Source organism: Eupeodes corollae, chromosome 3 (assembly GCF_945859685.1).
Source record: "Eupeodes corollae chromosome 3, idEupCoro1.1, whole genome shotgun sequence".
Classification (NCBI taxonomy): Eukaryota; Metazoa; Arthropoda; class Insecta; order Diptera; family Syrphidae; genus Eupeodes; species Eupeodes corollae.
In genome coordinates this window covers 60,052,439-60,064,675 of record NC_079149.1, presented here as the reverse complement: position 1 = coordinate 60,064,675, position 12,237 = coordinate 60,052,439, and the positions used below count along the sequence as shown (strand labels likewise).

The 12,237-nt window shown below is 31.5% G+C and overlaps 1 protein-coding gene across 3 annotated transcripts in view; it reads right to left on the bottom strand.

The window, feature by feature from the left end:
• Positions 1 to 12,237, bottom strand: part of LOC129949652 (uncharacterized) — a 180,856-nt gene that overhangs the window by 113,964 nt on the left and 54,655 nt on the right. Inside the window, exon 1 of one of the 3 annotated variants that reach the window (XM_056061237.1) lies at positions 1,895 to 2,536. The exons of the other annotated variants lie outside the window; for them this stretch is intronic. Coding sequence (XP_055917212.1) covers positions 1,895 to 1,941 — 47 coding nt within the window. The 5' untranslated portion in view covers positions 1,942 to 2,536. Of the gene's footprint in view, positions 1 to 1,894; positions 2,537 to 12,237 lie in introns of those variants that run through there. 3 annotated transcript variants of the gene reach the window in all.

Sequence of the window (12,237 nt, the reverse complement as noted above, 5' to 3'; positions counted from 1 at the left end):
TTTCCAACATAGAAATTTGATAAAAATTCGTAGTTCGATTTAGAACATTCTTCTTCCGAAAATGTTTGTTTACATTTCAGAATTTTATGGCGTAGTACCCGTGGCATAATGGTTAGTGCGATGGACTGTCATGCGAGAGGTCTTGGGTTCGATCCCTGCCTATGCCACCTAAAGTTTTTTTCACGGGTACTTCCTCTTGCGAGGAATTGACAAATTCTCCGAGAGTAATTCTGTCATGAAAAAGTGCTTTCTTAAATTTGCCGTTCGGATTAGGCTTAAAACTGTAGGTGCCTTCCATCCCTGACAACAGTACTCGCACACAGGAATGGTTGAGAGTTGTCAGTCACTAGGCCCTAGTTCTTAAACGGGCTGTTGCACCCAATTTTTTAGTTAGCTTATGGCAAGCGTTCAACTACGATAAGAGCCTCATTATTAGTGCATGTGTCAGTTGTTAGTAAGAAAAAAATACAATTAAAGCCTAACACACGAACAAAAAACAAACATATATACCATTAAATACAAACTATTAAAGAAAAAACAAATTAAATAGTTCTTTGGAAGTCAATATGTATAAAACCAATGTACGCAATCGATGAGCTCCGACTCGTTAATTCGAATGCATACAAGATAGTAAATGCACCAATTTTCAGATTTCATGAAGATATATTAAGTCCTTATTTACACGATATTGATAGAGTGATTGCATTTGAAGAAGCTGAATACGATGTTTATAGGAAACTTGGTTCTAAGGACCATAATAAGGAAGACCCTTTAGGGCAAAGTGAATAAAATTACGTTGAATTGATTCAATACGCTTTCTATGAATTTTGTAAAGGGAGTTCATACTTAGGAAGCATATTCTAGAATAATTGAATGCATTTAAGTATCTATTATCATTCAAATATTTTAAGTAAAAATCCAACTCGTGCCAAAAAAGAAGTGCTTATTAGTCGCGTACACAAGAAAAAGTCAGCCATTAATTCTTTTTTAAATATTCCTCAAGGACAAACATAAGTACATTGTTCTTAATACAAAGCTAAATTAAACTGAGCAAATACATTGTTTAATTTTGAATTCTTCAAATAAGTAATTAAAAATAGTGCACTATAGGGCGATCAGGACTGAAACAAATCTTCAAAATCTATTACAGATCTTATTATAGAAAAAATCAATTTTATACAACAGAGGAAAATTGAAAAAACCTATCACCATAAGATGAAATATAATAAAAACAATGACAAAACACAGAATATTAGTGTCGGGCCTCACACGAGTTAATAAGTTAATGCATTTCTAAGAGCTAGATTTAAATTCACATAAAATTAATATATGTACATACATTTAATTATTTAAACGTCTCTACCTAAAAACTCTACCTCCCTAACTATGACATGGAATTTCTGCTGTCATAGAGGCATTTTATTTGCCTTGGCTTGGCTATCATTTAATAATAACTTAGTGCAGTAAAGAAGAGAAAAAATAAAAGTATAAGAAGTAAACGAGTGAAGAAAATTAAGGAACAGAACAGAGAGAGACCCTCATCGTTCTTGTTTGCCTGTCGGGTTGGTCGACTTTATTGTACCCAAATTTAAGATATAAAGGCACACTGTACAAATTTATTTAACATAGACTAATTTGCAAAAGAACAATTGAGATTGACTACCTCTAATTTTGGGTAATTTTATTCTCATTTCAGCAAGAAGTGTTTTGCTACATACAATGTTTTTCTAATTATTTTGTTTGGGACCAACCCTTATGTCTGACACTGAATTTTATTGTATCTTTTTCCAAAAACAGATTACCTTACCTAAATTAGTTATTATGTACTTTTCGTAGATAAAATTTGTATCTTTTATTTGACTTTGAATATAAAATATCTAACGTGTCTACTTACGCAGTTGTTGTTCCACCACGCGGCATTCTGTTTCTGCGTTCTCGCATCAAATAGTTAGGATATATTTCAATATTTTTTATTTTGTTTATGTATCAACGAATTAGATTATCCGCTTGTGCACTATTGTGTTATTTTTGCTTGTCGTTTTATAATCCAAAATTAGATCGATATAGATGGACCGTGCGTGATTGAGTTTTTGGTATCTGTGACAACAATTTTTATTCAATTCGATTAAATCAATTAGCAATCACATAGGAGAATTCACATCAGACTGATAATATCCGGGAAGATTCAAATAAATGTAATTTTTTAAATTGAAATTCTTTCCACTTTTTTGTTTGCTTTATACTTCAGAAATAACAGGAAAATACGGGCGCACTATTCAGATATTATTGGAGCTACGAAAACGCCAGTTTTATTCAACACATTTTATTCATGATTTCAATTGAAAGATTTAATTGTAACGTTTGTCATAAAAGATACAAATTTTGTAGGAACCACGCAGCTTTATCACTGACAGAAATGCATTCAACGTCAACCACCAAAACCAATCATCAACCGGAATTAATGTTTACGATCACGAGTCCACTGGCGTACTGACAACAAGTGTTCAAACAAATGATAAAAGAGCGAAAAGAGCCTCACGTTCACGTTCACGTCTTACGATACGAATTGTTTGTGTTTGGTTTCTAGACTGGTTTGCGGTTGCTAAGTTTGAAGAGCTCTGGGTAATTGAAATTCAAAAGCAAAACAAAACACTGACAGACGAGGACGACGACGAACGTAAACGAATCACAAGTTTAAATGTATTGGATATAAATATAAAAGAATTAATTAAATCAAACATGTTTGAAGTTGGAGTTTGATGGAATGCTTGATGATCGGTTTTTGTTTGGGTTGCAATGCGACAAGAACGTAAGTTCGAAAAGATCGTAAAATTTGTAACTGATTTTACTTTCAAATATGGTTTATGTCGTTACTATATTTGAGAGAAAAGTGATATGAAATTTAATTTAAAAGAGAACTGGAAGTCGTGCATAATATCATGACGTTTGCCTGGAACGTTGAAGATATACATTAATTAAGGGGCAGGTTCAGGCAACATAAGGGACTTAAAAGTAAGTAAAATTTTCTAGTAACTGATTGCCGAAAAATTTCCTTCCAGTTATTAAGAAGCTATTACGAAAAAGAAACTATTACGGTTTCAATGAAAGAAGATATCTACAAGGACCTTAATTTGAGGGAATTGCGATTTTGTAGAAAAAATGTGAAGATATACATTAATTAAGGGGCAGGTTCAGGCAACATAAGGGACTTAAAAGTAAGTAAAATGTTCTAGTAACTGATTGCCAAGAAATTTCCTTCCAGTTAAAGCAACTGTGAAAGTTAGACAAGAAAAATCTCCCTAACTATCAAGTCAAGTCTTCTTATGTCAAAATGACAGAATATCATGTTTTTTACTCAAATGGAAGCTGAACTTTATTACTCTTTGATAAATTTAGTTTTTTTCACAATTTCATTACATTGTAATCAAAAAAGTACCTGCGAACATTCTGTGATATACATAAGTGTAAATTCTGTTTAATTTTGATAGTTTTTTTTGCTAACGTCTATTATTTATTTCATATTCTTTTTGTTAATTTATATTTAATTATGTGTCAGTGCTGTTGGTTTGGCGAATTCAAATAATATAAACTTTATTTAGAGAAAAACTTAGAATGAAAATTAGAAATTATACAAAACAAACTTCGATTTGTTACAGTAAAATTATAGCAAAGTAGATATTCTAATACCGCCTCTTAATTTTATCAGTTATCAAATTAGTAACAAACAAACAAGATTATTAAAGCTATACATTCTAAAACTCAATAAATTAATATTTACAATTAAAAAAAAAACAAATTTCGTTTAAATCAAAGTAGTTGGAAAAATTAGTTAATATAGTCAAATTAATTAAGATTTAAATTTAAGCGATGCTTTTGAAAAAGAATTTTTGCAAGACCCTTTGTCATTATATCAGCAACTTGATTGTTAGTAGAGATGTATTTGAGTTTGATTTCTTTATTTACAATAGATTCTCGAATGAAGTTGTATTTCACATCAATATGTTTCATTCTTTTATGATCACGTGATTCTTCAGCTACCTTGATGCACGCTTGATTGTCTTCAAATATTGTTGTTGGTGAATTGCAAGGATGTCCAATTTCTTTTAAAAGACAGCGCAACCATTTTGCCTCACAAATACATTTTGCTAATGCCAAATACTCAGCTTCAGTTGATGACAGGCTAATAGTTGGTTGCTTTTGTGATAACCAACTTACTGTATTCCCAAAGACCTTGAATACATATCCCGATGTTGATTTGCGATCGTTCTTATCACCAGCCCAGTCAGAATCGGCGTATCCAGTCAAAATATCAGCCTCAGAATCACGACGATAAACCATTTTCATATCAGATGTTCCCTGTATGTACCTTAAAATACGTTTTGCATACATGAAGTGTTCATCTGTAAAGCAGTTTTGAAATCTACTAAAATAGTTTGTCGATGCACATAAATCTGGTCGAGTTGTTTGAGTAGCATATGTTAAGCATCCAATGAGTTCTCTATATGGCTGACTAGATAAATTATTGCCATCATCATTCTGCAAATGTAATCCATTTTCGATTGGTGTTGCAGCCGTTTTGCAGTTATTCATATCAAATTTCTTCAAAATATTTTTCAAGTAATTTGACTGGCTTAATTGAATTGAATAATCATTTAAATTTCTTTCAATAGAAATTCCAAGAAACGAATTGATTTTACCAAGATCCGTCATCTCAAATTCTTTTGACAATTCAGTTTTAATTACATTTATCATTTTTGTACTGTTTGAAATTATTGCTAAATCGTCGACGTATAAGAGTATGTAACAGACAATACCATTTTCAATTTTCATGTACAAACATTGATCTGATTGACAACGATTAAAACCAATTTTAAGAATGAATTGATTAAAGCGCTCATTCCACATCCGTGATGCTTGCTTTAACCCATAAAGCGATTTGTTTAATTTGCAAACCATAGATTTTTCTTTCACAAATCCTTCTGGTTGTGTCATGTAGATGTCTTCCTTTAAATTTCCATTTAGAAAAGCACATTTAACGTCCATCTGATGTATATCGTATCCAAAATGGTTAGCAATGGACAATAAAATACGGAAGGTGGTCAATTTGGCTGTTGGTGAATATGTTTCGTTGTAATCGAAACCTTTTTCCTGTGTGAACCCACGAGCAACAAGTCTGGCTTTATACTTGTCGATGTCACCATTTGACTTATATTTCAACTTGAAAACCCATTTACAAGTGACAGCCTTTCGACCAGTGGGTAACTTACACAAAGACCAAGTACGATTCTTCAACAACGAATAATATTCATCATTAATAGCCTTTTCCCATTTTGGCCAATCAACACGCTTCCTTGCATCATTCATCGTGACCGGATCATTCTGTACAAATTCCTCAGCAGAAAGTGCAAAGTTTGCAGACCATGCAGCACGTCCATATCGATCTGGTTTATTTTTCTCACGAACACTGCGACGCAAATCATTGTTGTTATCAGCACTATTTGAAGCACTGTGGACATTGTCACTGATGTTACCGATGCTTTCCAAATTTGCACCGTGGATTTCTTGTTCACATTTTTCATCGATGTCATAATTAGCTACCTCTGAATCAAATATGTTGATATAATTCAAACGATCAAAAATTGATTTTTCATTGAACGTCACATTACGACCCATGACAAGCTTGTCACCTTCGATGTCCCAAAGACGATACATCTGTGAAGACGAACCATATCCAAGCATGTAACATTTAAGTGATTTTGCATCTAACTTCGTACGATTTTCTGTTGGTACATAGTTGTAACAAATCGACCCAAAAACACGAAGATGAGATAAATCTGGCTTTTTACCATACCAAATTTCAGCGGGTGTTTTATTTGCAAATTGTTTGCCAACAGCACTAGTTGGTGAGCGATTTTTAACATAATTTGCATGTAAAACTGCTTCGCTCCAAAATCGACGACTCAATCCACTCGACAAAAGCATAGTCCTTGCTTTTTCAACTACTGTGCGATTGAAACGTTCAGATACCGCATTCATTTCCGGATTGTATGGCACGGTGTAATTCAGTCGAATACCTTTATTGACACAAAAAGATTTAAATTCGTTTGAGCAATACTCACCGCCATTATCCAAATGCAATTTCGAAATTTTTAGCCCATGTTGTGCTTCAGCCATAGAAACGTATTGTTGAAATTTTTCGAAAACTTCACTTCTCTTCTTCATGAAATATACCATGGATGCACGTGAAAAATCATCAGTAAAAGCAACGAAGAATCTGGAACCATCATGTGCCACTTCATTCATTGGACCGCTGACATCTGTATGGATGAGCTCCAAAATACGTTCAGATCGGATTTCCTTTCGTGGTGGATATGGTAAACGCGTCTGTTTACCAAGCACACACGATTCACAAAATTTGTCAGCACTATTTATACCTAATTCTAACAATCCAGTTGCCATGTTTTGATTCACCATCTTCTTCATATCATTAACATTCAAATGAGCTAAACGAAAATGCCATAACGTTTGCGAAGCTTTGCTCAATTTTTCCGCACCAGCAATTCCAGCATACACACTTCGTTCAACATAAAAAGTGACTTGGTACAGTTGACCATTTCGACGAGCGGCGAACATATTTTGACCATTTTTGGAGATAAGGGCATCAACACCATTAAAGGTGATCTTGTAGCCTTTGTCAGTTAATTGACGAATTGACATCAAATTACATTTTAGATTCTTAACAAACAAGACGTTTTGAATAGTTTTTGTTGAATTATCTCCATTAAAGAAAGTCTTGACCGAAATGTCGCCTTGCTGCTTTGCTACCAAGGAATCACCTGCTTTTGCTGTTGAAATATTTATTGGCTCGATTGTATGTATATTGTTGAAAAAAACTTTATTATTAACAATATGATGGGTAGCACCCGAATCAAGAACAAAATTAATTTCTTCAAAGCCCTCATTACTATTTCTTGACGATTCACTTATAAAGCTAGACGCAATTTCATTGTTGTTCACTATCGCCTTTCTCTTTGATAACATTTGTTCTTCACAAAGTAAGAATTCAGGATCTTCATTTTTTCTTGCACAATTTGCACCTGCAGTTTTCTTACCATACGAATCAATTTTCTTCGACAAATTAACTTTACATTTCGATTTGATGTGGCCTGGCTTTTTGCATCTGTGACAAATTATTTTCGAACGATCTGCTTGCATAGCCATTGAGTCGCTTGATTTTATGGTACGCCTACAACTACTAGCTGCACGCTTTCCACATTCATCCAAAAGACGACTTTTAACGAATTCAATCGTTAATTTAGTTGTATCCATCGTTTCCAGTGCGGTAATTAAGCCATCAAAAGATTTTGGTAAAGTTAAAATCAAATGACATACCACATCCAGCTCTTCTAATGTTGCACCAATCGATTTCAACTCACGCACTACATGATCAAACTGAAGAAAATATTCATTGATTTCATCTCCATCTTTGTATCGCATCGTCAATAATTCTTTGCGCAGAAGTAATTGGCCAGCAACACTCTTGCGTTCAAATACACCAATCAATGTATCATATATTTCCTTTGCGAAAATTTTGTCTTTGATATATTCCAATTGAGAATCACCAACACATTGAACTAAGATGGATTTGCATTTCTTCTCTTCAGATTTCAACGATTCTTTGGCCTTGATACTATTTTCATTAGCAGGAACATCCTCCAACAACGATTGCAATGTATTTGCTAGAAACTTCTCCAAACCTTTTTCTTCCAGCAAAATTTGAATTCGGTATTTCCAGTTAGAAAAATTCGTCCCATCAAATGGCTTCAGTTTTTGTACATTATTTTCCATATTGTTTTATAATAAAGAAACACCGATTCAATGCGCCCAATTCAATAAACGCGTGCGATTTTTATTTAAATAAAATCTTCCTTTAACGCAAACAAAAATTAAAAAAAATTTTTTTATTGAATTTTCTCCTGGGCCCATAACCTGTTGGTTTGGCGAATTCAAATAATATAAACTTTATTTAGAGAAAAACTTAGAATGAAAATTAGAAATTATACAAAACAAACTTCGATTTGTTACAGTAAAATTATAGCAAAGTAGATATTCTAATAAGTGCCATCGTTGGAAGGATGCAGTAATGGGAGTAATTAATAGAATTAAAGTGATTTAATACAAAATATTGAATAAAGACACCCCTGAAGAAGTAAGGAACACTTACGAAACGTTGGGAAAGAATGAAATATGTTTTTTATTTGCATTCCAAAAACAAAAAGAGCCAACAAAATATCTTATATATGTATAAATAAAATAATTGGTCAAATACACATAACAAAAACAAAAACAATTTCATTTTTTGTAAAGAGGTTGATTGTCAAATTAGAAAAAAAAAAGGATTGGATGCGACCCACACTGATAACTTCCCATCCCTTCCTTGCTCAAAAGTTTGTAGGTTTTCGTGTTGGGTTAAAAAAGTTGTGAGTTGAATTCTTCTTAAAAATTTTAAAATTACCATCAATATTTTGTATGCAAAGAAATAGTTTAGTTTGAAAATCTAGGTTTTTTAAATAGATTTTTAGTCAAAACAAATTTTTACCAATTTTAGTAGCATTTCTTAAATTTTTACAAATTGGATGAATGAAATTAATTTGAGAGATATCAAGAACCGACAATCAATTTTTACCAAATTTGCGTTCTATTTTTTGTAGATTTTATTTTTTTTTATGAAAAAAACGGACTGTTGGATTTTTATAAAAAAAACTACTGTATATCGAAAACAATATTTTCTGTGATTTAAAAAGAGTTTGAAAACAATATTTTTAATTTTTGAAAAGCTATTTGAATCGAAAGTAAATTTTTGGCAAGTTTAACTATTTTTTTTCCAAAAAAACTGTCAATTAGATTTTTCTCAAAATGTTTCAGAATGTTGAAAAAAATATTTCTTAAAAGATAAAATTAGTTAAAAGCCATTATCTCAAATTTTTGATAAGATATTTGAGTCGAAATTCAATTTTTAGCAACTCCAAAATTTTACGACTAAAATATGATGTCATCTCCAAAACAATTTTGTACAACGAAGAATAATGTTTTTGACATCTGGTAAAATTTTGAGAAAAATCGAATTGACAGTTTTTTAAATAAAAATCTAAAAAACACATTACTCAAAAATTGTAAAAAATTAATATCGATTCAAATATCTTTTCAAAAACTTGAAATTTAGGCTTCTAACTTATTTTATTTATAAGAAATCGAAACGACAGTTTTTTTTTACAAAAAATAAAAACCTACAAAATAATTATCAAAAGTTGGTAAAAGTTGATTTTCGACTCAAATATCTTTTCAAAACCTTGATATAATGGCTTTAAATTTCTTTTATCTTTCAAAAAATATTGTTGTCAACATTGAGTAAAATTTTTAAAAATATCGAATTGATAGTTTTTTTACAAAAAATTAAACTCTAAAAAAAAAAATACTAAAACTTGGTAAAAATTTACTTTCGGCTCAAATAGCTTTTCAAAAATAAAAAAATATTGGCTTCAAACTTATTTTATTTCACAGGAAATATTGTTTTCGATATTCAGTAATTTTTATATAAAAATCCACAGTCCGTTTAATCATAAAAAATAAAATCTACAAAAAATAGTGCGCAAATTTGGTAAAAATTGATACGAGTACATATACACAAACTTTTAAGCAAGACAAATCGACAGACGGGATGGGAAGTTATCAGTGTGAGTCGCATCCCAGCCCCTTTTTTTAATCTACTATGGTAAAAAAAACCGCCACCACAATTTTCTTGAGAGCTTCTTCTGCTTTTTTATCTGTATAACAAATTTATTTGAAGTCAATATCTCTTCTGGTTCTTGAGCTATGTACAACGAAAAATAAGTCGCGAAAGTACGGATATACGGTACGGTACGCACGCACAGACATCTTTCTCAAAATCTTTTATTTCGACTCTAGGGACCGATAATGTTTTTGATAGTTTTTGCACGTTTAAATGAAGGCAGAGGTTAGTGAAGTAAAGTTGTGAGTTTAAAATTTATGAACATTAAAAACTAACTATTTGCTTTGATCAAATTTTACGTTCAAAGAGTTCAGTTCAGTGCAAATAAAGACTCTTTTCTTGTTTGAACCTACAGATTGATGTCAAGTAATGAGCATGCACTTGACTACAAATTAAGTCCCTTGTATTGTCTGAACCGTGTTTTCAAGAAAAAAATAAAGCATATCTGAACAATTCATTAAATAAAGGCACGAATCTTAATCTTCTGAATTCACTCACTTATAAGATTTCTTAACCTATGAAATAACGTTTGAGTCTTTATTTCACTTCATATGAAGTCTTAAGAAACATCGATTGTATTTATCTGGTCAAATTTAAAAAAGAGGCTTGGATGCAACACACGCTGGAAAACGTTAAGAAAAATATTAGTGACAATATCTTGAGTGATATAAAAAATTTAAGTCTATATATTTTTTTGTTCTCAAGATACTTGAGTCGAAAGCCATTTTCTATCATTTTTTTGTTGTTTTTGTAGGTTTTCGTGTTTTGTAAAAAAGTTGTCAATTTAATTTTCACAAAAAAATTACTTAAAGTTAGCAACAACAATGTTTTACATACATTTATAAAATAACTTTGTTTTCAATATCTGTTTTTTTGTTCCCGAGATTTTTAGTCGAAAAACAATTTTCTTTTCGTTAACGACAAAATTTAGCACAGAATAAAATGTAACTATTGTTTTTTTTCTAAAAATTGTAATAAATGTACAAAACCATAATTTTGTAATTGTTGTGTTTTCTTAGCCTTTTATTATTTATAAGAATTTTGCACCAGGTGTCAAAAACGTTGTTATTCGTTTGATAAAATTATTTGAAAGCAATAACATTTTTTGTATACTTTATGTTATATAAAATTTAAAAAGTATTTGCTAGAATCGTTTACAAAAGAGAATTAAACAATCGCTGAAGACCGTTTCAAGCTTGTTTTCGTGAGGGTTTTTACAACGGTTGACCATATTTTTGCTAACAAATTTATCCAAAAGAAAAAGAAGATGTATGCTTGCTTTATCGACATAAAAGCTGCATTTGATACCGTCAATCGACAAGCTCTCATTTGCAAAACGGCCTTGGACTTGGTTTATCTAATTAAAGTTCAAATATCTGCTTAAAATTTGTACGTAAAACTTATGGAACAGCTTGGGATGGGGCTGAGATATCAAATTGGTTTCAAACGACTGCAGGTGTTTGCCCTTTACATTGATGATATTTCAGATAATTTACCCGGTGGAGTTTGTTTTTCTGATATTCGCATAAAAGTGCTTCTTTACGCGGATGACTTGGTTATGCTAGCGGATAACCCATCTTCTCGCCACCTACAAATCAGTAGGGTCCAAACGTACTGCAATATCTGGGACCTTAAAATAAACTCAGAGAAAACAAAGATAATGGTATTTAAGCACGGAGTTTTAGAAGGTTGAGAGAAGAAAGGTGCTTTCTTAAAAAGCAACCTATTGAAATAATACAATAATTTAAGTATCTGGGAGTGTTGACGTCTGCTAACGGTAGCTTCAATAAACATATGCGTAAGAGTAAAGAAGGTAAAGTAGTTCTCAACATAATGTGGCCAAGTTTATTTTCAAACAAAAACATAGACTTAGGATCTAAATACCGAGTTTTCCAAGCAACCATTAACACTTGCTTTTCTTACGGTATTTAAGTTTTTGGTCACACCTATTTTTAAGAATTTGAATTGATACAACGCCTCTTTTTCAAAAGATTTTTTTGGTTAACTAATTCGACTCCAACCTATGCAATTCATGTTCAACCTACGAGTATGCAAGATTTGAATATTGAAATTGAAGTATATTCCTCATCGGTCAGATCTGCCTCTCCTTTGCAATTATTGTAACAGAAATGAGCGTGACGACAATTACCATTTCATAGCTATTTGTCCGAGACTACGAAAAATTCAAAGGTTTTATTCTGAACATAGTGTTCTCTCTAGAGATCAAATGTTTGGTGTAATCAACGGATCCGTTGGGTGGACAAACCCATCCAAGAAGATTTTCAGAATTTCAATTTTTTTTAAAATTCTGTTTTCCTAAAAATATTAATTCACAACTTTTTAAAACAATTTATAATATTAATTTATAAAAATATAAACTAAAACGCAAAAATCAATAGTTATCCAAAGATCATTTATTTTTTTCTGTTTGAGCGAATTTATACAAC